General features: G+C 44.1%; 1 protein-coding gene across 1 annotated transcript; it reads right to left on the bottom strand.

The window, feature by feature from the left end:
• Positions 1–1,609: 1,609 nt before the first annotated feature.
• GPR137B (G protein-coupled receptor 137B) lies at positions 1,610–27,205 on the bottom strand. Its single transcript, XM_009463674.2, has 7 exons — positions 26,716–27,205; positions 17,878–17,927; positions 12,575–12,797; positions 8,616–8,765; positions 6,367–6,495; positions 3,546–3,670; positions 1,610–2,222 (listed from the first exon to the last, which is right to left on the bottom strand). Exons 1-7 carry the CDS (start codon positions 27,082–27,084, stop codon positions 2,111–2,113), a joined length of 1,158 nt encoding a protein of 385 aa, XP_009461949.1. The 5' UTR covers positions 27,085–27,205; the 3' UTR covers positions 1,610–2,110.
• Positions 27,206–27,976: the final 771 nt, after the last annotated feature.

Here is a 27,976-nt window from a genome sequence, read left to right on the forward strand (position 1 = left end):
CCATGTATGTATTTTTAACGAATTCTCTTACTAAAAATTTGATACACCAATTTCATCCTCTGTTTAGGTGGGTAAGTACCTGTTACACAGGTGGTTATAATTATAGTGACTTAATTTAAATTTAAGATCTTGCCTTTCATGTTGTTGTTTAAATCTCCTGTGTTTGAGAGTATTTAATTCATTCCTATGATTGGTTATAGTCACTTGTAATTCCACTTTTTTGCATGCATAACGTGGCACAGGGATTAAGCTTGTTTTAAACGCAGAATCCTCATAATTAAAGTTTTGCTGTGCAGCTATACTATAAAGAAAATGTAATTCCTGCAGACTTTTCTTGCGCTGGGTCTTCAGGCAGTTTTGTACAAACGTGATTGTAGAACTCCGAAGGGTTTAATAAAATTTCTGTTCTTCTCCCAACCCTGTGGCACCTTTTTTTAATCTCTGGCTGATAGTTTAATTGGCTTTTTTCTTCAGTGAACATTGGAAGAAGCAAAGAAACTAACGGAAGCTCTGGAGGGCAAACAATTGGCAGGGTGCTTCTGCCAGGGGCGAGGCTCGTGCTTTCATTTTTACCGCAAAGGCCCCAAAAATCAAAGACCCTGTGGAAGACTTGGCGTATGAGTGTGGCACTACTATACTACGCTTTCGGCTTCCAAGCAGACCTGATCAGACCTACTCCCCATCCCTTCTTTTTTTCCGGTGCATCCTCTGGGAAATGTAAACAAGAATACTTCTTGTACTTCCTGAAACTGAATATGAGGAAAACATCAAGCCTGCCCACCATTTGGGGATGCTGTAGTATACCTCAAAATGAACTACTTTTATAGGAGTAAAGATTACTCTGAGAAATAGGTTTTTCTCTTAGGGAAATGTGGCTTAAATTGCAGTATTTGTTTCACGTGGGGAAGGAGAAGGAGATGGAGACGCTGGGGGTGCAGAGTTCTTCACAGCAGAGCGCACCAGTCAGTACTGGGCACAGTAAAAAGACCTGAAGTAGAGTTAGGGTTCCTGCTGACTGTAGGCGAGTATTAATTGTTTTTAGGCTTTCAATGTGTAAATGGCACATACTAGAACGACATTTATTCACCGCAAACCACCAGATTTATCCCTGACCATACAAGGCACGGCTTTTGCTGACCTTCTGCTAGTTACGCAGAATCTGTCCTCTAGGTCCGCTTGAGGTTTTTGTGCTTTATGTATTTCTGGCTCTTGTTCTGTCCCCAGACTGCACTTCCTAGGTTTTCATTAACTAACTAAGTACTGTTAGACGTATCCATCTCCCTGGCTAGGTATTTGACTTACTCTTCTGTGTAATACACGTAAAACTGATTGACAAAGATGATCACATAACTTCAATTTTTCAAACTTAGAAGTTTTCGGCCTGTTTTGGAGTTCACGATGCTCCAGCCAGAGCAGGTGCCCATCTCTACCGTTCTGCGACTCTCCCTAGAGCTGCTGAGAAGGTACAATTTCCTTACTTCCTTAGAAGAACGTTGTGTGTTTTGAGATCATAAATAGAGTATAGATGACTTTTAGCCTCCAACCATCTCTCCACGTTGAGTAAGCAGCAATGATCCAAAGAGTAAATTGTGCTCCAAGACTGCAGCAATAACTTGAAAAGACAGTATTTAATCGGGTTGATATTTTTCCCTGACGGGCTTTTACGTGCATGTAAGGATCGCTACTGTCATGCGTTTGAACAACCCATTCATCTGTTTACAGTATATTCATCATAATCATGTATTTCTAACCAAATACACAGTGTAAAAATAAAAAATACTTAGAAAATAATTATGCCGTTTCACTTCATGAGATTTGCTCTTTTAAAATGAGCATAAAATGATTAAATTATACCCTCTAACAACTCTATTCAAAGCCAAAATTCCATGGCTTAGAGCAAGGTATTAATTAGAACAGTCTTCAAAGTTTAAATCATTAGCTTATACTTCTCCTTGAACTACGAAAAGCTCATGGCAAAGACAAGTTCTTCATTTATCTGTGCACAGGAACACTTCTAAAAACCAAAAGGTGAAGAAAAATCGCTAAGCGTTGTTTTTGAGTACATTTGTTTTAATATTGGAATGTCCTAGAAGGCTGTAGTAGATCGAAGTTACATGGGGCTGGGCCGGTCTGTGTCCAGTGCTGGGTCTTGTTGGAGGGATCCTATGTAAGCCATGAAGCTGTTGTTCGACTGGCCCCAGTCGTAGTAGTCCGGAGAGAAACTTAAAAAGAAAACAGAAGAGTTAGTGACTGGCCGGTTGGTTCTGTGGATACCTGGTTAGTGAATGCAGGCAAAATGTAATCACGTAGATGTAGTTCTCACACTGAAGTGCAAAACTAAAAACTCAACCAGGGGTTCAGGCAGCCGTTTATTTTTCTGATCTGTCAATTATTTTGGCCCAAGTGTTCTCGCCTCACTGTTTGCTGATTCTCCTAGGTCACTAAGGGCTCTCCCCTTTCTGCTTCCCTAATCTAGAAAGTGTCTGAAAACCCTAGAGGTGGTGCTGCTAATCCACGCCAAGTCTGAGCACTGCGAGGGCCTGTCGGTGACAGCCCTGCACCTCCCGCGTCCTTGTACGCGAGGGCCCGGTGCTCGGTTGGCCGCTCCGGCGCGCTGGCTTTTCTCCCGCCAGCAGTGTGAGTCAGCGCACGTGGCCGGTTTGCGCCCGCGTTGCCAGCGGGGCTGGTTCCCTCCTGCCTCTGCGCGGCAGGGAGGGCGCCTGCATTTGAAGATGACTGATGACGCTCATCCACTACTAGCGTACTGCAGGTACAGGACGAAGCGAATGAGTTGCACGTGACTGAGCCTCCTTTCCGGGCGGGATAGTGTCCTGGCAGCGCCTTTCCTTCTCCGCGCTGGGTGCCAGTGTTCTTGCTGTGAACTGCTCCTTCCTGGAAGGGAATCCTTACCTAAAGCTCACAGTCACGCAGAGAAAACAGGCTTTTCCTGCCAGTTCCGGGTTGTGTGGGATTTGGGCAGTTAGGTGGATTCCCATAAGCTTTCAGCAAGTGGGAAAGCAAATGTGGCCTGTGTTTCAGGTAAACCCCAAGACATTTAGCCACGTTACAGGGCAACCTAAGTTGAGAGGATTCTCACTGCCACGTCGTAAGCTGCTGCCTGCGCTGCCGAGCTTTTCCCTGCTCTCCCTGAAGACAGGGAGACAGCTGTTTTTCTAGGTTGCCTTGCTCACACACTTAAACTAGTAAGTGGCACTTCTTAGGCCACTCTTGGAAGAAACAGAGGGTGAAATATGCAACCCAAAGATCTGACCTGAGTTGTTCAAAGAGTGACATGCTCTTACAATTCTGAAATTATGCAACTGTTTTGATTCTTGTGTCCTTGCAGTCTCTGTGGGGCCCTCGGATCCCTACCGTCACTCGGTGCTGCCTTTCCACTCCTGCGTCCCCCTTTGCTTCTCCTCACCCCCTAGAATTTATGCAATGACTGGAGCTAAACAGTTTACATTAGTCTTTGGCAGTGTGTGAGAGTTCTTCCTCCTCCAGTTTCTGTTACGGGAAGCAAGCGGTTCGCTCTTGGATCTCACCTGCCCTGTGCCCCCTGCGGTGCAATGTTCCACGCTAGATCGTCGTCACTGTCGTATCTGCGAGGGTTGTCAAAGAAATACGATCTGGGACTGAAGCCATGGCTTGGGACCATTCCTGCGTTGGCCTGAGGGAAGGGAAACCTCAGTCAGTACTTGCAACAGGTAGAAGTCAGGCGCCAAGTAGTTTATCTAAAAGAAGTCACTGCAGACTTACCTCCTGGCTTCCAAAATAAAACGGGCAATATTACATTTGCTGTAGACAGCAAAAATCTTTTTGCATTTTCTGTTTTTCTCCACCAGCGTAGTGAGAGTCCACTGATCTTATCGGCTTTTCCTTTTCCTTCCTTCTAGCTAACAGATATGACCCATTTCTGAAACCACCTTTCAGCACGCATTTAACCTGTCTGCTGAATTCCCGTCCATCCTGGACACTTTGCGCTTTTAGCCAGCTGACTTGAAGTGAGCAGTAGGGAAGCAGCTGAGGAGCTGAAGGATGTGAATGACCTAAAGAGATTTGGTTTTACCTCGCACATTTGTAACCCTCCCTCCTGGTGCGCTACCTCCCTTGCCTCAGGAACTGATCATGCTGAACCTTGGCACCCTGCTTAATGAAACCGCAGCTGAAAAGCCCCTTAGGGCCTCTCTGAGCAATTTCAGTATCTACCCTACAGTGCTGTGAGGGCCAAATCCCGACGAAAGGTCCTCTGATGAAACAGGGAAAGGGGTGTACGTGTAACTCCTTCATTTACAGAGCATTTTGCTTTTATTTCCCTATGAATCAAAACAGAAACACACAAGATTCAAAAGGTCAGTTTGATTCTGGAAACAGCGCAGAGGGACACCTAGGGCACAGCTGAGCCTCTGCCACTGATGCACTGCTTCCATCCCCAGGGAATGGGGTTCCCTGCACCTGTGGATAAGCCAGGATGACATCTCCTTGGCCTCAAGCAGGAGAGCAGTTTAATCTCCCCCTATTTTTTAGATGTTAAATAACTTTGACAAAGATGAACTAAAAATAGGTCCATCTCTCTTGTCTCCTCATTTCCAACATTTGTCTGGCTGAAGGTACGGCAAGGCAAAGGACCACGGGCTGCAGCTACCAGAGCAGACAGCCAGCTCGTTCCAGACTAGCATCGTCTGGGGAGTAGAGCTTTACGTTTGGACAGTGCTGAACGCAGGCTGCCTCGACTCAGACTTTTTGTTTCTGAAGTCCGGAATGAAACATAAAACCAAAGAACAACAATTTCTTGGGATTGCTCCTTATGAAAAATAAAGAACGTTTTGGATTTTTACTAAATCGGTCTTGTTGTTAAGCTTTTGTAACTAAGAGAGGCTGTGTTTTAATTCTAACCCCATGCTTTTCTGGCCAAGTATTTTCAGCCACTGGACCTTAACTTAACTGGATACTTAACTGGGACCTTAACTTAACTGGATACTTAACCGCTGTTAACAGTCAGCCTACATTAGACTGAAGTCCTGTGGCCCTTGGTCTCCCTCTTGTGGCATACTTGCATTGAAGTTCAGTTTTGCCTTGCTACAGTCTCTCTTCATTTTTGTTTCTTTCTAACACTGTTGTTTCCAATTTTCCTCTTACCGTGATATTGTTTAGCATAAATATTTGTCTCGTGTAGAAAAAATCCATATATGACCTAGCCACGATGACAGATAATGTCTGTCCTAAAAAAGGTACCCATAAAAGAAGTGGTATCACTGATTGGCTCTTCTGAAATGTATCTTTAGACACTGGAGATTTAAGGCTGTCTGCAAATCATACTGCAAAACCATACTGTTATATGTGTTACTGCAGTGCTCTTGGACTTGTGAGAGAATGCTGCCTGTCTGACTCCATTTGAGCTCTCGTTTGAGTAGGAGTCCAAGTCTTTATGTGATCAGCTTTTTGAAAGACCGCAACCTTTATTTTCATTCTCTTGTGAATGTCTCCCGCACTATCCAAACTTGACCACCGGGCCTAGCCTTACTAAACTCACTTTACATAAAATGAGATCTCTCTGGGGTCACTTTTTAGATGAGCAGCACCACTGGACTGTACTTTAAAACATTTCTTCTCTTTGCGGTTGTCCTGGCTAACTCCTAAGCCTGAGATTTTTTTTTTGTGATGGGCACTGGGGTCCATGGGGTTTCTTAGCGTGATGTCAGGTACCACAGGTGAACACGAAGAAGGGCTTTATACAAGTGGGGATTTGTTACTTCCTTGTTCAGCTTGGCTTTATAATTGTCTCTGAAATCTGCATGTGAGAATAAAAACTATCACCTTCTCTAAAAAGTTATTCTATTAATTAATTGCTTCTCTCACTTGTGAATTTACTGTTCACATCCTTCTTGGGGAATATTCGCTTTGGTTTGATTTGGCCTACAGAAACAGAGACATTACCTCAGTAATCCCAGCGCAGGGCTGATATGCCCCACGTGCCTGTCAACCAGCATACCCTATGCTAACCCGCAGACGTAGCCTACAGCTATAAAAAGATGCTTGTCCATCTATTAACTACCTAGACATTAAGGATACTTACAGGGAATTATCCTTACGACTCATATCTAAATCTCTGCTCTGCTGAAATTGCAAACAAAAATATCAGCAAGTGTTTATTATGGCTATCGGTCTTTGACACGGAAACAATTCAGTGGATACAGGGCTGAAAGAATTCAATCTATTATTTCATACATGCATTGCTTTTCTTCTGCCAAGGACACATTGAAAAAGAGAAGCCAAAATGTACAGAAGCAAACCTCCCTCAGAAGCTGAGCCCTCCAGACCTGCCTGGACACTACACTACCAAATACACTAACGAAGTCCACTTACTAGATCTTTTGTAGGGTTTCGGACACGGAAGAAATACACAACCAAGGAAGTAGGCAAGAGCTCCCAGACGAAGAGGATCACACCGAACACTATGTAACCTGCGTCTCCCAACTGGCATTTCAGATCTGCCTGTTGAAAAGTCAAAGAGAAAAGTTTTTAAGAATAAAGATGGCAGCTCATTGAAAAGGTGCAGGAGGCAACATGTCTTCTTATGAAGACCTATATTTAAGTGGCTGAAATGCTTGACAACATGGCCAGAATTTCCATCCAGTAAAGCCAAATTAACATGGCTAATGATTAAAGGCATACTAAAAAAAAAAAAATCAATAGTCTATCTTGTTAGGTACATGACCTCCCTTTTACCCTTCTTCCTCCCTCCTTCTCCTCCTCCTCTCTTTCTTTCAGCAAAATCAAAGTTTAATGCAAGGATCTTCCCAGTCTAAGAGCCTGGCAAGCAACCATTTGATCAAGTGATCAAATCAAGGTAATGAGAAACTAGTTTTTCAGTCCTTTTCCAGCTGGGAATAAAATGTGAAGGAACAATCAATGCCCAGGTCTTCGAGGGCATTGCTGGCAATCTGGCTTTTAAAAATTAAGGCTCGGACCCCTTCAAATTGGTGCACATTGTTAGCTTGAATAACCATGCTGCTACTCTAGCATTAGCTTTGAACTCCTCTTTAGAGTTCCCCTCCACCATTCACCATAGTGGCAGAGGGCAAATTCTGTCCTTTCATGCGTTGCGTAGAGAAGAGAAAAGGGTAATGTTTCTGACAGGTGACCTGAGGCACTACCACAGTCCAAACATTGGGCTGTACTTTTAAAAGTGACTCTTGATTCTGGTACCGAATTGAGTACCTCCTCCTTAGTTCCAGGCCCTTTACATATGGCTCAAATCATTTACGCCAAAATCCAGGCAACCCTAATGTCACAAGTCAGATCAGATGTTCAAAAATCAGTCGTAGTGATCGAAGGCCTAAAGCATTCCACTGAGCTCCCTATGAACAGCCTCTGCTCCACAGAGGAAACAGGACCAAATATTCTGGCCATAAACTTCCAGCCCCTGTTACTCCAGGCTGTAGGAGTCAGCACAAGAAGCGCCCCCTGCAAGGGGTCAGCAGCAGTAGCAACACTCCAGGCCCCAACAACAGGAGGGAAAATGTTTGATTCGGGAGATGAATCACAACCTAGTGCCCTTCTGCCTAAAACCTCTGTCTTCTAATTACACGGAGTGGCACCACCTAGCTGCACTCCTCTTCTCCGCACCGCAGCAGGGTTGATTAGTGGTCCCTTGACAGACCCTACTCAACTAACTCGTAATGAGGTCCTCTGGGCAAGCCTACCCTACTGTTTACCTACTTCTTATTTACAGTTTTATCTACTGCTCAACCGAAAATTGTTAATGCTCCAGGTTTGCTTGGCCACCCTGGCAATACAAGGCCCTTGCGTGGCTGGGAACACTGCTTTTGGACTGCAGGTGCTTGCTGAGAGGGTGGGGAGATGTCACGTGCCTGGGATTCTGAGGCCAAACAAAATGTACTCATGGTCCAGACCCAGGCCTGACATTTTGCCCAGCCTTGACAGAGCTGGAAAATTACTGGGATCGAACTACGTGCTTCAAAGCAGAGAAAGGAGCTGGGTGCCCAAATTTCATAACATTCAACAAAGAATCCCCTGCTATTTCCTTTAGTATTTTTATCACTGTTGGTTTTCAATCAATCAATCAGAATTGTCACTTGCAATGAAAGGTTGGGAAGAATCATAGTCTTATCCTCAAACTACAGAAGGTACCACGCTAATGACAGAATTCAGGTCAATAACTCCACAGCAATGGATTGGATGGCAATGGGAGACTTGATTATGACTTCAGAACTCAGCATTTCAGTAGAACCAAGTACTGGTTTTCTGCTTCTCCAACTACAGTACATTCTTTCTAATGAACGGAAGACCCGTCTTTTTTAATAAAAGGATTTTTTTGAACAATAAAATCAAGGTAAATAAAAGATTTTTTTTTTTTTAAATTATTTGGTTAGTGGTTACTTCTTTTGTTTAGCACTGGATTTTTTTTTTTTCCTCCTTATGCTGAAACTACCAGACATTTGTATTCCTGGAGCAAAACAATCCTAGTGCATTGAATAAAAGAAAAAAATAATAGGATTTTAATATATTAATTCCTCTTGTCGTAGCATTTAGGAAATCAGCCATCACATACAGAATGTATTTTTCCCAGTAGCAAATATTTTCATACTTACCTGATCTGATACGTTGTACCAATCATAATCAAAGGAATTGACTTTCTTGGTTTGGGAAAACGATAAGATGAACAAGTTGTAACAGGCTCGTGAGGTATAAAGTAGTATAACAGTCACTCCTATACTTGTCACCTGACAGACAGATGAGCCCTGGAAGAGATTTAAACACAGGTTATTATTCATAAGGGCAGCCGACAAGAAAATTGCTTTGCATGGACTTCAAGGGCTGTCATGCTACTCTGCCTAATGTGACTGACTTTCTCTTTACTTCTTTGATCAGTATTTCTGTATTTTATCAGCACAGTTGTTTCCAGGCAATGGTAGCAGTTCCAGTCTTTAGCAAGATGGGCTGCCACTAATTCCTACAACTTATTGTAGAAGCACTATTTTCAGAGCAATGAAAACACATAAGAACTACACTTGGTATCAGGCGGAGCAAAAGAATTCAGCCTTCGGCTGTGCATTAGCTGTAGAGCATCCTGTATCAGACGCTGGCTAGCTAGCATGATGCAACCTTGCATCTTTTTACAACTGCTCGCTGTGCACCTATTTCCTAAGTGCGGAGCAGATCGTTAACAGTCAGCAGTTAAACACAGCCTGGACAGGAACAGAACATCCTGCCTTGCCTAATGTCAACAACGAGGAGACAAAGTGGAAGCACGGCCTACGGGCAGAGTGACCGTGGCAGGGCAGGCTGTGAGCGGGAGCTTGGGCACAAGGGGAGGAATGAGACTGCAAAAAGTGTGAAATCAGAACGGTTCCTGAGCCCTGGAGAGAAAAACGGACAGAGCAGGGGAAAGAGCTTAATCCTGTGTGAGGAGTAAGTGAGACACCTGACCACCGTGTCAGGTGGGGAAGGTCACTGCGGGGGGCTGGGACTCCAGCACAGGAGTTGTTGCGGCAGCAAGGAAGGAAGGAAGGAATCCAGGAGCCGGCGTGAGTCTGATCACGGAGGCGGGCAGATGTACAAAACTGGGACTGGCTTGGAAGGAAGAAGCTCCAAGTAAATTCTGTGCAGTTGCATCTGGAACAGCGCTTTGCACAGCCAAAGGAGGAAAGATGGGTTAAAGCGCTGTGCGGTTTTAGGGGAGCAAAATACCTTGCAGTCATTTGTTTCATGAGCCCTGCCCTCTCTCTCCTGGCAGAGACCCACAGCAGGAGGATGGGCTCCTCTCATCGTGTGAGAGAGAGAGGCCAAGAGGGAAGCTGCTCCTCCCCTCACAGGGCCAAACGTTTATACCAGCGCAGGAGAGAGGAAGGCCTGCACCCCCTTCCCTGCGCTCACACGCTCTGCTGCCAGGCTGGCAGCCGAGGAGCAGGGGTCCAAAGCGCTGTGGCAGGCAGAGCACAGACATAACAGAATGGCTACTGCAATATCAGGGAAAGTCACCATGTCCCGAATCCTTGGCCTTCAGGAGGCTACCAGGGCCCCTCTGCTGCTCACCCACGCGGGTGGCTATTGTCCCTGTGGCTCTGACAGCCAAGCGCCTCAGGCTGGTGTTGCCTGGTGGGTGTCCGGAAAGAGGAGCTCAGGGAGTAGACAGAAAAGCTTGCAGGAAACTAGCTTGCCTGTTTTCCCAGCAAAATAGTATTGACTCTGGGAACAGTCAGGCTCGGGAGAGCTACAAAATCCCCCGTGCAGTCAGCCTCTCTGACTGCCTGCCTGCTTGGAACACGCTGAAACCACCGCTGCCCACCGGGCCTTAACCTGCCGCCGTCTCAGCAGCGAGCCAAGAGCCTGCTGCTCCATGGGAACCGAAGCCAGGTACGTCGTAGGCTGTGGTGAAAGCTGTGGCAAGACCAGCAAGCAGGAAATGCCACAAAGAGGAAGCGTTCGCTAGGCACTTCTCTGTTCTCCTTCGGCACCAGCGAGTCAGTGACGCTGTCATGGAAACCGAGGGCGAGAGCGCGGAGAGAAGCTGCCGACTGGCACATACCATGTCCCAGCTCAGTGGCATTTACAGACTGGGGACAGCAGAAGTGATGGGGTTGGTTATTTCCCTATATAGGTTTCCCTACATAGCTGTCATTCTTTAATAGTTAATAGTTAAATATGCTAGAGATTTAACAAACTTCAATCCCACCAAATACAAAAAAGGGGGTAAAAGTGTCCTGGTTTTGCTGCCAGTCAAATATACTTAGTGGCTTGGGGAAGGGAGAGCGCAGCAGTAGAAGTAAAGCCGGAGAAATCGTTTTTCAGCCACAGGCCCCTACAGAAAAGAGGGGGAGCCCCGAGTTTGTAGCATGTCCCACTAGGTGATGCTTCTGGCCAGCACGGAACTGGCCCAAGTCGGCACCTAAGGGCAGGGCCGTGCACCTCCTTGTCCTGTCGTAGCCTCGGTGCGGAGAACCAGGCTGGTCCCCCACGCCAGGTCACGGAGGTGAAGGCATTTTCACATGTGGTCAGAAGATACGGGCCAGCAGGTGGGAGATGCAAATAAAAGGCTGCCAGCACCGATGCCTATCTACATGCACCCCACAGCACGCGTTATCTCCAACGCTGCTTCTATCATATCACTGCAGAGAATGGATTTTTCTTCTTTAGCTAGTTTTTTCAGCACAACAGTAGCAGATTAAACCGGGATGTTTTTTTAACTGCCAGCTCCAGCCATCTGTATCCCTAAGCATGTGTGGTCAAATCCTACTGGAAGTCCCCAGAGGAACTCCCATTTCAGGTCGGCAGAAAGGAGCAAAGCGCTCTTTAATTCCCATTTCCACATTCCAACTTTCATCAGCTGAGCGTTCTGTCCTTTCCTGTCTGCAATTATGTTAGAATTTGTTTGGGTTTTGTGAAATAGCTTGAAGTAAAGAAGATCAAGTTTCCTGCAGGAGGAGGAAACGGAACAAAGTAATCTACCAAAGCCTCCCTTAGGTTAACACTGCTTTGTTACAGAGATTTACACTTCTGTGATTTGCAGCAGTAGAAAAACTTTTCTTACTAGTAAAAATAATCCATTGCCCATGCCCTTTGGTCAGCAAGTGACAAGACTTGAAAGAAACACAACAAACAAAGCTGTGTTTTTAAATCTTCTATTCAGCCCTGAACTTTCAGCTGTTGTGCAGTACGGCCAGATTTGATTAAACAGGAAAAGTACTCCTTTCATCTGATTAAGTAAATGGAGAGAGGAATTTTATTATAAGATCTTCTAAATAGTGGCTGAAGCTTCCATTTTTGAAAGGTTTGTTGTGGTAAAGGTAATGTGCTATTGGCTAAACTAATAATTTATTTTAAGATTTAACTATCTATCTAATGCAAACACAAGGAGCTTTGAAAGCGCTGTTTCATTATTTATAAGTACAAACTACCTTCACTGATTTTATAATGAACACTGCAGGCTTACGTGATGCCACCCAGCGCCTTGACCACTGCATGTGTCCAAAGCTGTAAACCTAACAATATTTCTTTAAAGAACATTTTGTAGAGTAATATGAGAGACTTTTTTCCCCTTCTCCCCACTTGGATGAATTTATAATGCATTAAGTCTTTTAAAACACATTCTCATAGGACAGTATGCAAATGTATAAAGGGAGATTCCTGTTCCTCTGTCTAGCTTATCTTCAGCATGCTGCTCCCTTAAACATTTAACTTAATCAGTTAATAATTTGACAAGCTGAAGGATCCCAAAGTATAGATCACTTCTATGCAGCAGTACTGAAATGAAGTGGTCTTCAGACGGTGATCTGGAGAAAGCAGTACCCACTTGAAAAACAGATGTGAGCCACTACGTTGTATAAACTCTGCCTCAAAAATACGTATTTTGGGGTCATTGGTGTTAGCCAGAAGCACCCTGGGTAGCGCTTAGTATTTAATTAATATATTGCGCAGGATGGCCAGCCAAGCACAAGCTGTGAAGTTTAAGGCCTCCAGCTCTCAGGGGATCCAAAGGACTGTGTGGCTTTGCCTCGCACTGCCCTTGTCTCTCAGAAGGTACTTGAAAAGAACTGAAAATGTACCTTACCTTGGACTCCAAGTAAATGTTGGCTAAAGACATCTTGGAAATCTTATACAGGCAGATGGAGAGTGAAACAGCGCACAGCACAAACAACGTGTCATTAATTGCCACCCGGACAGAGACAATGACTTTTCTCTCTGAATTCTGTGTCCTCACCAATACTGCACATGTTAAATTCACCAAGAGGAAGAGGAGACTTATGAAAAGAGAAGCCAGGTAGAGGGGCAACCTGGGAGAGTGAGGAGAAAACAGTTTTAGCGACATTGTTCAGCAAGTGTCAGTCATGAGATGGAAGTTACACTCTGAGCAATGGAAGCTGCACGTGTTGGGCTGCCACAGCTGACAGAGTGACCGGCCACCCAAGCCCAAATCAAAGTGCTCCAGATTGCTGGAGAGATTAATTTAGCTTATTTCAAATCTGTTTTTACAGTTACACAATAAGCTGTAAGTAAAGAAACTAATGTCAAGCAGCAAAACATGGGGGAGTGTTTGCAGCAGAAATATAACAGCACAGTTCTTAAAAACTACTTACTTTCTTAAGAGCGTGCACTTCATATACAGCACAAACCCTCTGACTACTCACTGACAGGAGAAACCGTGCAAAAGGTTGACTTGCCTGGAATGGACTGGGTTTGATTTTGGTTTTACTACACCACCACTGCCATGAGAAGCATCACTGACTGCTGATGTTTGCCATCAGATTTCATATTAAATTAGGGAAGTGTCTAACAGTAGGAAAAATCTCTGAGCTACAGGTTCCCCAGCATCTTTCTCTGTCTCTTTTCCTAAATAACTTGGTCACGGGCAACCTCTTGAAAGAAACATCAAGAAATTTAAATATGCATATTGATTCTGGGTTGGCATTTTGCCATCTATGCCAGGCAAAAGGTTCACTTGCACAAGCACAGGAGCAGAGCTGGAACAGAAATGTGAGAGACAGAAGCCCAGAAGCTGGACTGGTTTTCTCCATCTGTTTTTTCCCACCTACCCAGCACCAACACCTGCAATTTAAGTATACCACATACTCAAGGAAAGCTGCTTCTAATTCCTCTTTACTCCTACACACAGCTGTGGAGCTTTTCACTTGAAAAAAAAAAAAAAAAGACATGTTTCCATTTCAGGTGTTTGCTTACTTCATTATCATTGCTGACCAAGGCAGTTACTGATAAGGGTCATAATTTGCAGTCACTGAACAAGAGGTTTTGGCCACAGCTTTTCACGCCTGCTGGGAACTTTGAATTTGGCTGACAACAAACATCCAGACTGTCCCTGAGGAATCAAATTCTGATTGTTTAAAAATACTTTACCCAATGGTGATCTTTTTCTTTCACACATTCAAATCCTTTTGGGATAGCATCAGCCCAGCTACAAAGCTGAAGCATAGCTGGCTTCTTTTCAGAGGACAAGAAAGGAAGGGGTATACCTTTGAGACTTTTAAAACGTGTAACAGGGAGAACTGAAAGTCTAAAAGTCCCTGCCTGTGAATCAGAGCCTTCTTTCCAGCTATATCTGGCAGTGAGCAAGGATGCTGTCTTTTCCTTGCCAGTCATGGAGATTCCCTCTCAGGGGGAAGATTGTGCTCATTTTTAACCTTCCAGGGCAGGGCTCTCTTTTTAGGATAAGCAGCTAGAGGTAGTTTCTGTAAACCTCACAGTCTAATATTGGAAGCACTGCAGTCCTGAACCTCCTCTCTCACATAGCTTCCTCTGGAGAATGCAGTTCCTAGTTGTGGTGGTGGGACATTTACAGCTTTTATTAATATCTCAAAAGTCTTTAAGTGATGGAGGGTCATATGTCTTCCTTTCCTTCCCCTCCCAAAGCCTATTTAATAGTCTCATCTCTGCTCCCCCATTGTCGTGCAGGTAAAATATTGCAGTGGGGTTTGGGCTTACGAGGAAAGGTATGTTCTTACATGCTGCCTGCTTGCAGGACAGTAAGTACATGCTCTCTTTTTGCTCAGCTTAGTCAGAGGGACCTGCTGCTTCAGCGCAGTCTGCATGTCCTTGCTGGTTTGCAACCAGCAAGGCTTAGAGGCTTCCAGGCCAGGCTCCTCCTTGATGAAGTTCAGCAAAAAAACAAAACACTGTCACGCTCTCATGCCTACACACTCCCATAAGTGCCAGGGTGAGCTGTCATGGCCAGTCAGTTGTGCAGCTCTTCACATAATGATCTTCCATCCCCCTTATTAACATGATGGGGCTGGGGAAACGGCCGCCTGTTTTGACAATAGAAGCATTGTTGCTGAACTTCTGAATAAGCACTGATGGATATGCAGTCTGTGTCTCTCAGGGCAGTTTTAGGGTCTCTGCAGCTGCAGAAAGCATTCCTAACTCACTTAAAGGCAGAATGTAACCTTACAGCTCAACTACAAGGGCACCTACAAGGCATTAATAAGCATATGGATGTTTTTAGAAAATAGAAAGCAGGGCAGGAGAGGTGCTTCCATATCGCACCAGTGACTGTTCAAAAGCCTATTGTGCCTAATCCCCATTTTGGGGCTAGTCCCTTAAAAGGAGCTGTGTGTAATCTGGCTTGGTCGGGGAAGGCACGTGCCAGGGTGTTCTGTTCTGCTGGATGCACCCCTCAGTTTTTCTTTGCGCTTAAAATCAGACTTCAGACGAATGCAGTGAGTTTTGCTTTGTTTAACCGGAAAATCTGTTTGAAACTACTGCATTTTGTATGTGGTTTCCTCAGAAACCATACAGTGTCTGAGGCTTGTGTGTAACAAGGCATGCACACACAGCATAGCAAGCCTCATCCAAACCCAGTGACTGTAAGAAATCCCCAAGCCCAGGGAGACGTGCAGAAGGACTGTTTAAATATGAAGTTAGGCTGGCACAGGCTTCGCCTTGAGCTCTTTTGCCACAGTGACTAACATCATGAAGGCTGTGCAGAGTAAAGTTTGCTTAAGATTCTGAATCTCTAATAGGATTTTATCAATTTTTTCCGTATTTGAAATGATTCTGATTTCTGAGACCTGTGCTAATACATAGACCGCAGTCCTACTTCTCTGTTGCCCTGTTTATGTTGCCATTATCTGTTGCAGAAATGCCAATAGCAGGCAATAAGGACTGACACTTATTAAAGAAAATGAGGAAAAAAAATCAAAACGTGAACATTCAGCAATGAAGAAAAATCAAATTCAGTAAGTGCAGACTCCAGCCCCTCTCTGTAGGCCATCCATCTTTCTATCATCCATCAACCATCTCTCCATCAGGTTTGAGCAACCTAATCTAATGAAAGATATCCCTGCCCATTGGACAGGGGTTGGACTGGATGATCTTTAAAGGTCCTTTCCAACCCAAACCACTCTGTGATTCTATGATTTTTCACTAGCCTGTTACAATTAAGACTCAGGACCTCAACTGTGGGTGTGCACGTATGACACCATCACAGTTGCCCTCTATAAGATAGGAAACAAGGTCAGCTTTATTTATATGGCTCTTTCACACAGGCTAACCACATTCATGCTAAAAGATCTAGATATTAAAATAAAATACTACTGAAGTCCTTTACCAACAGAGCTGAGTAAGAGAGAAAAGGCTAGACCAGATCCAAGAGTGATCTGTGTTAGAAATGCAGTAAGCAAGAGTCAGGGTGGACGTGGAGCTGTTGTGGGGAGCGTAGTCTCTGCATGAGTAATTCCAATCACAATACATACACGTCACAGAAACGCTCTAAGAGCTACATGCAGGATGCTAATGTAGTCACTTCATAGGCATTGACTAAATACCACAAGCTCCCTTTGCTTGAAGAAAGACATTTTCAAGCAGTTTCCAGGAATAAAGCCTTGCCACAAACATCAGTAACAGATGAAGTTCAAAGCTTCTACCTCTCACCTCTAAAGCCAGCCAGGAACATGTTCACAGACCTGCCCTAGACCACCCTGACCTGCAGCTCAAGCTTTGTGCAAAGCCGTCCTCTTTGTTCCTCTTGCCTACGAGTACCATCAGGGGCAGGCACGCTTGCACTGGGGGCTGGCTGGGGACCTGGCTGGTGTGTGCTGTGCTTGTCTGCCAGCCCGTACTCCTGGATTTCCTTCCCACAGAAACCAGAGTGCAAAGCGGGTGAACGTATTTGTATGCCACGGTGTTTACCAGGGAGCATCCAGCTCTTGCCCCTTGTGGTTTGGGCTGTGGCCAATTATGCACACAGACCCACTAACTTGAAAGCATTCCTGAGGCCACCAAAATAGATGCAGCCTCTCTGTTCCCATCCTGACTATTTCTGCATCAGCTGCGATTCAGCATGGAGCCCGCATCCCTCAGTCAGCCATCACACTCCACGTGTCCCCTACCCTCACCAGCCCAAGCACAGCCCGCTCCAAGCCTGCTCTCATTGTGCTGCCATTCTACCAGACACCATTTCTGAAGCACTTGCTCCATATGATCGCCTCTCCAGCTGTATCAAAATCCAATTTGATAACAAAATTTCCAGAGCAAGGACAATGTTAATATTTGACCCGTTGATGCAGTACCGTGTTCTCCTGAACAGTCAGCAAATAACAGATTTCAGTTTCAAATTACTCTGCTTTCCTATCCTCATTTCAGATTGTAAATTTTTTCTTTAGAATGGAGACAACCTCTCTGTCTTCCTCTGTCTAAACAACATTGTCCCTGACTGAGGCTTTTAGGCATTGCCACAATAAACATTAATTTATTGAGCTCTTCCTCAGCTTTCTGGATATTACTGCCCTTTGGGGAGCTTTCAAGTAATTCCTGACAATCCCTCCGGCTCAACAACATCCCAAACAAATCTCTCCGCCTAAATGCAAAGCTACCGTAACCTCAACTTTATGGAGTTGGGGGAGGTCATCTGTGAGCTCCCAAACACATCATCAAGTTGAATCCATTCTCTCTACCTCTTTCTCTTCACAACTCTTATCTTCCCAAAACTTTTGAGTCTTTTATTACCACGGACGTCATGGATTAATACACACCCAGTCCCACTCATTCCTGTCACAATAAATATACCACTCTGTTACATTTACCAAAGTACTGGATCTGAATTCACCTGGCAATACAACTGTTAAGAACTTGTAAATAAATCACCAGGGTGAGTGCTTTCTGCTTCCATTTGAAATATTTGCCTTTGCAATATCTGAATGTCTAAAAATGGTGCTTGTGTCAGGAAATGACACAGACTTCTAAATGTCATAGGAAGAAGCTGGCCTCAGAACCATCATCATAAAACACTGGTATATAAATATGAATAGCTGAGATATGAGCACCACATTATCAAAGACATAGTGTTTCTCAAAGACCATGGCTACTCTTCTTTACCACATTGAATGTTTGCATAGTTCTTACCTGTATTTCAGTAGCTCTGGGGAATATTTTGACTTAGCTTTGAAAATCACCTGCAAAACAGAAAAATATTGCATCAAACATAGGATACATGTAAGTAAAGAAAGACACTGTGATCCACAGAAATCCTGTCTCACAGGTCACAAGAAATGTAATGATAGGTTTCACTACATAACAAATTTGCATTCATTGCTTATCCATGGCAGGCACGCTCTAAGCAAAGTATTAAAACCACTCAGCAGGCAATCACGATGTACTTGTATACAAATTGTCTACACCATTATTTTCACTTACTCTGGCTTGTGAATAAGATCCTTTATACCAGTATTCACAAGAGGACCAGTGCCAGCATAATCATAGAGGCAAGTAATTATTGGGCTCTCACATGACCTAACAGTACATGTCTCTCACGTAGACCAGCTCATACCGGCATATTGGGTCAGATGCTCTATTCACATGAAGAGCCTGTCATAGTAGCCTGGCCTGAAATTGGATATATACATTTATATCCGTGTTACATTGCCAAAAGGATGCCATCGAGAACTAAACTCATTGTTTTACTCTGAGGTATATTTGGCTTCTGCTGACTGTCTGTTCACTATACAACATGTATTTTTACAGAGAGACAGCTCGTGCCCGGTAGTTACCTTGCTGTAACAGAAAAGACAAAATACTGACATATTTTCTGCAACGTAGCTAGGTAATATCAGTCACGGGTGTTTAACCACCATCAGAAATTATACAAAAACATATGAGCATATTTTATATCTTATATATTAAAAAAAATTACAGGGAAGCATCACAGCTTTTTCATAAGCTAACATGGTTTCCAAACACACTCAGTTTACCAATGTTCATTTAAACCATCACTGAAGCACACTGATGGCTAGTATTACAAAAAACCATGCTGTATGACTTATTCTGGGTTGTTTCCTAATTGTTTTCTCCTCAAGTTATCCTGCCTTATCCATTTCACTGGGTTTTGCATGCCCGTTAGTATAGCTTGCATAATATTTGCTATGATTATCATGCTTTCCCAAGGAAACAGGACTTACACGATCGCTGTGTATGTGTAGGCATGTGTCTGCCTGTCAATCTGTTTATCTGTCCCCCCACTAATCTTAAAATACTCTGGTCAGAAAACTGGTAGAAAAATATTTGAAGCATCAAAGACATGATTCTTTATCACCCTCCTAAAAATCAATGACTCAAAAAAAAAATTAGTAAGGAACCCTATAAATGCATCTGATATATGACCTCTGTGAGGAGAACCCTGCATAATGATCCTACACATCACCCAGTATGAGAGAGTCTGCATAGCAAAGTATCGTAAGAAGTGCCCCAGTTATGGAAATAGCTCAAAGTCAAGCATGAGACATAGATCTGGAGAAAATCAGGCTTCACTTGTTCCAGCGCTCCTGGAACAACTTGTCATTTAACTCCTATTCACCATAAACAGCTGCCTTGACATGGAAATTATTTTTGTGATGCATCAGCCTGCTTAGCACTAGCTGAACCAGCAGAGAACACATGGCTTTTCAGCAGGCCCTAGGAAAATAATAGCTGAGAATAGAATTGAAAAGTTGGAGGAAAAAAACCTCTAAAAATATTCTGCAACCATTGATACTGTTTTCAAATAGTTAACATCTCTGGCAGTATCCCTTACAGAAGATTTTTGGGATTCATTCTCCAAACTCCTGGATCGTGAATTCTCACAGGAGTTCAGGAAGAAGTTTTATGTTGTTTTACTTACTTGCTACTGAAAGGAGAGGTACAAGAGGCTTGTGAATGTTCTGCATTTCTGTGGTGCACAAAGAGGGGCTGTCAGGTTTTAGAGAAGAGATGTGGTTCAAAATACTTCCCGTACTCTTTTTGTACAAGACTTGTTGCCTACCCTGCTTATTCTGGAAGACACTGTGGGCAGCGGGATTCCTGACCTCAATGAAACTAAGCAAGTAAAACTTGTCTGTAGGGCCATGCCACAATCCTCACCTCTTCTGAGTAACACTTACAGATACCGTACCGTTAATTTTGACAGCTTTCAGGAGTAGCACTGAACAGAAGTGTTTAGAGCCTGTGCAAAGAACTGCATAAGACAAGCAATTTGCAGTGGGCAAGCAGTTGTGCTGGGTCCACAAAATGTAGAAAATTCACAAGTTCCTGAACACCATCTCCTGTAGTTCCCCAAAAATGATCCATTCGTTCCTATAATTTCACAGAGTAGTCCCGTCACATAAACCAGTTCAAGGCTGCCCTGCCCAGCAAAAACTCTGTGGATAACTTAGCTAAAACCAAACATGACATGCCTGCTGCAGATCCAGCAGGATCTCCAGATGCGAGATCACCAAAACAGCTGTTACTGTGATTCTACATTTGGCGGACCTGTCCCAGCCGATAAATGCTTCTGAATTTTATCAGAGCAAAATGACCGTTAAGAAAGAAAATGAACACTGCATAGAAAATGGATGCTACATAGAATGAAAGATACGGTATAAGGCACGGACACTCTTATGAATTCACTGCTAGACGGAAACACAGGTGGCCAAGTTCTGCCGCCTTTGCTTAAACACTGATGGGGCCTTATTTCATGAGTAGCCTTGCTGGAAGCAATGTGATTGTCACAGAATAAAGGGCTGTTCAGTGGGAGTACGGATGTCAGAAGCTGATCTCCATATACCTTACATGCGTGGGTGCAGCTTTTTGCCTTTAACAGTCATTTAGCTCAAGAGACGTGTTGCTCAATGGCCCCTCCCCGCAACAGTGTTGAGAAAGCTTCCAGTCAATATCTGAGTCATCTAAGCAAGGCTTCCAGCAAACCAGAGCAAACCAGGCTATTCCTAAGAATAGACTAAACAGCAAGCAGAAGGCAGATTTTTTAAAAAAGACCTTTCAGAGAGACCCAAGATGAACAGCAACATGGCAAACTCAGTGAAATTCCTTGCTAATTTTCTGTCTAAAGAGTTTCTTTTTATTCTTAAAAGTGTTTCCCCTTTCACTTGTTCTCTAAAGGAGAAATATCCCGGTTTGACTCCTTGTTTTTGCCGAAGGACTGGAAACCTCAAATGAGATTCTCACACTCCCTCCTCCACTCCCCTGAGGTATACATCTGGCTTATAAAACTGCAGCGGTACAAAAGGACTCCAAAAAGCCCTTCACACAGCCAGGGAAAATTTCTGTTGCAGGAACTGATGTAAACAGCTGCCCTTAAAGACATTTTACCAGGCCGCAGCAGAGGAGCAGTGGGGATGGCATGGGAGTCCATCAGCAGCTCGGCCGCAGAGAGCTCTGCAGAGCTGCTGCAGCAGAGAAGGCAGAGAGGGCCAGGCTGCTGCAGCTTAAGGGGCTTCCAGCTACGGTTATGAAAGTTAAATCAGGAGCTGCTCTGGCCCTGTAAGTACCAATGAAACAGGTGTCAAAGCCAAGTCACATATTCCCAGAGCAAAAGAAAAAGAAAATCTCACTGGAGCAATTTTCAGTCCATGCTCTGATTTAGCTGAACTGACATGATGGCTGGCACAAATCTGCACTGTACCTCTAGTGCTAGCTGATTAATTCACTTTTACAGGAGCCGCAGCTCATGTTACCAAAAAGCCTCAGGTATGTGTTAAGTGCTTGCATATGTCTCAAGCTGGCCCTCTGCGCAGGAATGAAGTTCAGCTTTATTTACCAGTTCTCATTTCAAAAACTCTATGAGGAGCATAGCGCGTACTTTTCCTTCCCAGTTCCTTTCACCACAGCCCCTCTCTTCCTCTGTCACACTCCATGCAAATGTCTCTTTCCACCCTGAAAATATGCCACAGCCTCATGTAGGCCCGGAGTCCCTCACCGTCGGCACATACACCTTTCCTCTGCTGTGTATCTTCCAGTCCCAGGCCCACCTTCCCCTTTCTCTCTTTCTTCCATGTTCATTCTTTTATTTGGATCAGATTCCCCAAAATATGCAAGCGTTCCCTCTACTCTCGAAACTCCACACAGTTTGTAGGGCCTACAGACATGGGCAACGTGACTCACTACCATGCTCAGCCTTGTGTAAATTGGTAAAAATAGTCCCGAAAGGACAGGGACCATTGTGGGGCTGGCAGCCACAGTAAACTTGCATGTGTAGCTTTCCTATCAAATTATTTTCTAAGTAAGTCAAATGACCTTATTCGTCATGTCAGATGCTGACAGCCAGCCAGTCTGCAGTTGCAATTTGTCTCCTATAGATCCAATACTGAGGGCAACATTTTACGCCAAACATATTTGCTGATGCTTTACCAGCCGTAGTTAGACTCCTGTGTAGTTCTATGTACATCTAAAGCATGCTTTAAATTAATAACAAGCTTTATAAAGTATGGTGTACTCACTTCTACTAAAAAATAAATATTTCTCCTAAATAAAAAGCCCTCTCTGTTCTCTCACTGGTGGTATTACTTTTGAAATGCTATCCCCAGTAATTAGAGGATGAGAAGTTCTCTTAATTTTCTTCCCAGAGCTAACACGTACCTCAGTTGCACTGAGATACACATAACCTCTCCGAAAGCCTTGTGCGGGTTTTACCCCGCCCAGCCAGGCACTTCCAGCATGGCCAGCTTCCCTCTAAGCTGTCTTACTCTGCACAATTTCTCTTCATTTGAAAGTCCCTGATTTTATCAGCCCTGCCTGGAAGGCAGGGTAAGCTTCTCAATCTGGATGCCAGAGAAAAGGGAAGATGGTTAGAGAGAAGGAAAGAGAGGTAAATCTGCCTACCAGCCCTTCTCCACCCATACAGCCCCACAGTTCTTTTTAGCTCAGCACCACGTTCCTTGGGTCCCAGAGAAGTTCCCAACCTGATGATTAAACCTACGGCCCACCAAATGGTTTGCTGTGCCTGGCCACAGGGGAGGCCTGGGATTTCCAGCATCCCCCGCGGCTCACGGTCTTTGGCCCTGGCCTTGTTTTTTGAGTCTGTAACCCTCCATCCTAGCCTCCCTCCAGCTTCATTTGTATCCTGTTCCTCGGGGAAATGTGAAGTCTGAAGCAAACAGGACAAAGTAAAGCAAGCCCTTCTCTGCCCACCCCTCACACACACCAAAAAAGGCAATTTCTTATTTTATTTCCCAGAGCCTCTTTACACTTTTGCCCACAGCACTGACCGTAAAGCCTGAAGACTGTAAAGCCTGAAGACTGTAAAGCCTGAAGACTCATCTCAGTCTCCCCTTGTCAGGGGCAGGGAAGGTTTGGCTAGGCAGGACATAAATAAAAGTGCCTGCATCCTGGGATCCTCACTGTCTGGAGTCACTTGAAGTAGAAAACACGTTATTTGCCGATTTACAGTCTTAGCTTTATCAAGCAGCAAAATAAACCGGTGGGAGCTGCAGGTGTGAAGCAAACATATATATGGGCTTTTCGGTCTCTGTAGGTGGAAACACAAGCTTCAGCTCCCTAGCTGATGGATCAGGATCAGGGAGCTGCTCTGGCTTGGTACAATGCAGTTATTTGCTGATGTTGGGCTAGTTTTATGAAAGTGCCACTGGATCTCATCTTCACCTGAGATTTATTTTAATGATTTCTAAGTAGACAGAGGCTTATCCTGAGAGGGTAGGTCATCTTATTTTTTTTTCTTTAGAAAAGAATGAAAACAGACACAGGATTAATAAATTCTAATAAATTCAGCACTCTTATTAGAAATCATATGTATTTTCTGCAGTATGTGATTTCTGAGAGGAGCTAATATTATATAAGCCTTATCTGCAGCAGCCTTGTCTTCTATTCTGCCATAAGTAGGGCATCAAGACCATAGCAAAGGACCCTGAATTTGGCTCTTAATCCAAAGATCACTCAGGAGTTGTTCTGAGTCAAAACTAGTTTGATTGTAACTTCTCTTTCGTCCACTGGTCCCCCGCTTTAGCAAGCTGCCCCAATGCATTACAACTCTTTCTGCTGTACCTGCTGGTGGTGACGCTCAAGTCCAGGAACAACCCCTGCTGTGCTGACGCCATCATGGCTTACTTGTCTTGCTACACATAAAATACAGTCTAAATTTGCATCCCCATTGCTTTGGGATACCTATTGAAAAGAGAATAGTTGTGGCTAACTTTCTGTCAAGTTCAAAGGTGCTTATTATTCTGAAAAATGCCCTCAGGCACTTGCCAAATGAGTTTTTTTGTTTGGCCGGGAGGATTTGCAATATTTTCGGAATCATTTTTTCTTCTCACATCTATGTCTAAAAGTTTTCCTAGCAGTGCCACATGTCTGTGTGCTGTACAGCAGATAATAAACACCTGAAAATTCCAGAGACCGATGAGGTCTCTTCCAGTCCTCTGTCTCTATACTATACATAGATCACTTCTTTAGTGAAGCACCAGTTAGATAGCATGGTTTTCATGCAACGAGACACAGCTGCAGACCCTTCTTGCCTGCCTTCTACAGAAAAAAAGGTAAAAGTTTTTTCTGTCTGTGAAGTTATAAGCCATTACTGAAAACAAAATTCTCTCTCCCCACCCCTTTCACACTAGTTCTTGCTTGCCTACTGTGGAAAGCTAGATGCACTTTAAATATACTGTCTCCAGAAGATGCTGAATTTCAAGCCAAACCACCTTTTAATGGTTAGAAGTAAAGAATTAATAACAGTGAATTAAAAATATGTGCACTTATTCTGTGTCTTACATTATATTCCTACAATGGCTGTGCTTGTATTTCTTAAGGCTTTGTTTTGGCTGGGGAAATATTTGAGATGAGATTTCACTGGGAGCAACAGGCTCTAAAGCAAACAACAATACAAATAATATGCCTGTCTACAGTGGCCCACGATCTTTAAAGATTATGATGCACATCACAAACTCGGAAAGTCTCTTGCAAATATTGTTTCAAAAGCCTCACAAGAGCTCTTCAAGACAGGTAACTATTACACTCTTTTACAGAGGAAGATCGTGAGGACTCACGGTGACAAAGCAGAAATTGTCTCAAAGGCAGAACCAATAGCCTTAGCATTTTTTGTTTCCAACCGCTGACTTGTACTTCCTGAATGATATCAGACAGCAATGCCAAAAATAAGTTAAAAGGACATATGTGTGCATTCTGTATGCTCTCTTTTTAGATCTTCCTTAGACGAAGGGAATCGGTTACCTGCAACGCTAAGCCCCTGAGTGCTGGCACTCTGCTGCACAGACTGCAGACTGCCGTGCCTCCTCTGTGCTCATGCCAGCCTCGGCTTCTCTTGGCAAAGAGCGAGGATGCCGCATTCTGCCTCCAGACTTCCACAGCAGCCCTCTGTGTGTGTCTGAGGGAAGAATCTGACCTAGGGCTATGACTTAGTCCCAGCCACTGTGATGGGGATGGACTGTGTGATGATGGACGTTTGCCCCTGGGGAACCGCACCATTATCAAATGACTCTCACAATAGCTATGGGATAAAGCATAGGCCACCACATGCCTGAGCTGGATTTGAGTAGCATGTAGATGAAAGGTTCCTGTAATCCCTTAATATATCTCAAGTCCCAGGGAGCAGAGTGGGGTGAGTTAGCTGGTGTTTCAGACACTGAATCCAGAAAAATAAACCTAGGCACAAAACTGTGTATGTGGTTCTAAGTCTTTAATACCCTCTACAACTCAAGTGATCCTCTTAGAGTTGTCATGCTTACCATCGCTGCTTTTTCAGCTCTGGGATGGCAGCTCTCACAAGCAGCCTGATCTCTCCAGCCAGGCTGTTCAGAATTGACAGGCCTGTAATCACTACAGAGCACTGTTAAACACAGTGGGCACTACAGAAGCACCCAGACCCAGGCACCCAGCTGGTTCTAAGTGGGGCACACAGCAACACCCAAAGCATCCTGAGCACAGCCAGGGGTGCTCCAGCACTGGCTGGTACCCTCCTGGGCAGCTACCCCTGCACTGGGAAAGCGGACTTTGACAAGGGTCATCTGAGTGCAGGCTTGGCTTCCTGCTCCAGGCACCGTCGTGGGATTGAGGAGATAGAGAATCCAGTCCCTGCCCTCCCGCAAGCTTCCTGTGAGATCTTAGGCAAGCCCGACAGCCTTTCTTTGCCTCAGCACGCCAATATCCCGTCCTGCAGCCCAGTGCCAAGATACCCAAGCTCACCCTAAATACTTCCAAGCAAGTCTAACTGCAGCAACCTGGAGCACTGTGCAGCCTAACTCACCTGGCTTCTTAGCTGTCCGTAGCACAGATACACTCCCAAGACCTCTTTTGGAAATGGAAATATTATTTTCTTTACCCCACCATACAGCTAATTTACCTTTACATCACAGCATCCTTGAAATAGAGGGTGTATCTCTGTACAGCACTTAGCACTTACTGGGGTCCAGAGTCACTGCTATTTGTAATACAGATCATTATAGCAATTTGGTTCCGCAGTAGGACTCGATCAACAGTTTTGATTGTGATACACAGAATAGAAATCACACTCAGGAAAATGTTAGCCAACTTATGAAAAACTGGGGTGGAGGGTTGCCAGCAAAATTAGAAATTACAGTTCTGACTGCACACAGGGATCAGGTCTGCTAAGCCAGGAGGTTTATGAAGTCTACTAGCAACAACAATAAAGAATAATAATAGAACACCATTTTGGATGTCCAGCTTGCAAGTTCTCCTATACATTTTTTCCCCCAACCTTTAAATTAAACGACACCCATTTACTAGACAGTAGATATATTATTTGCCATTCCTGAAATGATCACTTCAGGCTCCAGTTTCATTGTAACACTTGCATATAGATCAAAAGTTAAAATTCCCAACCAAATAACTGAAATTTGCTTTTTGCATTGCCAAGGTACATTAGGAAGTTACATTTTTCTCACGATTCTTACAAAGTAATGCTTTCCTATTCTGTCAGATTTAATCAACCAAATATCTGTTGCTTACCTGTGTGAAGTAAAGATTCATCAGGGTCAGGGTGAAAAACTGGAGGCAGACTGGGAAGCAATAGAGAAGCCAGAAGATGAAGGGGCTGAACGAATTTGCTGTGACAAAGTCTTTGAAGTAAAATGAAAAGAGCACAGTCCTAAGAGAGGCCCAAAACAGGCACAGAAACAGAAAGACAGTTTGGTAACTGAACCTCTTGTGCCTGTAGTGAAGGACCAGCCAGAGCTGGACGTAGATGAACACAAAAAGCAGTGAATAAAAAACAGTATATGCAATGGTCAGGCCCAGCTTCACATACGGAGGGACAGCTGGCGTCAGGGTCGGTGGAAGGGTGTCATTTTTCAGTGGGTCCCACTCAGGGGCCTCCATTTGATATCAGGAATCGTCAGAATTATTTATTAAGTTTGGCTGCCGCTGTTGCCTCCTCCTCCTTCTCCTTTCATCTTCCTACAGCATAGGAATCAAGAAAATGAAAGAAAACAAGCTGCACTTCCTCTTTGGCAGCTCACTGTGGGCTGGTAGCACATGATCACAATTCAGAATGATTCATTAGGACTGCCTTTGTCAGCAATTGGCAGGGAACAGCTCAGAAAGCTGCCCTTCGCTGATGTTTGTGCACAAATCTTTACCATCCTTAACAAACAAAGAAATCCACCAGCGCCTGAATGGTTTACTGCTGATTTTTTTTCCTAAGGAAAACTGTCTGGATTTTAGATTAGCTAAGTAATGCTCTATTTTCTACAAGAAGCAGGTACCTGACATTTTCCCAGTGGCAGGCACATCATATCTTTGTAGGATTTTCTTGTCTTGTTTCCCATTTAGCAAGTACTTTATTTAGCTGCATTTCATTAGGAATAATTTTAAGCACCTTAAAGTACTCATGAAATTCAAACCACGGTAATAAGCTGTAACAGTTCAGCTCTGCATTGCAGAAACCTTTGTGTTTATAAGGAAATACACAATTTGCACAGCAAATCTAATGCATTTCGTATCTTCTTTTTCTTCTAACATAAGACGTTTCATTAGAATGGGAGAAAAGGCACATCAAGGCTTCCAAACCTGGTGTATACAGGAAGACACCCCCCCCCCCCGCCAAATACCCAAATTCACCAAAGCGTACATGCAGCTACAGGTTCTGTTCTTCTTGGTTGTTGTCTATTTGTGCCATTGCTGGGGCAACAGCTGACCAGACACGCCTTCTCACAAGCGTGCATATGTGCCCTTGGGATTAAATCTATAAATTAATAGGCGCTATGGCAGG

This window comes from Nipponia nippon, unplaced genomic scaffold (assembly GCF_047370975.1).
Source record: "Nipponia nippon isolate SJK-2023a ecotype South Korea unplaced genomic scaffold, ASM4737097v1 scaffold_4, whole genome shotgun sequence".
NCBI classification, from domain to species: domain Eukaryota; kingdom Metazoa; phylum Chordata; class Aves; order Pelecaniformes; family Threskiornithidae; genus Nipponia; species Nipponia nippon.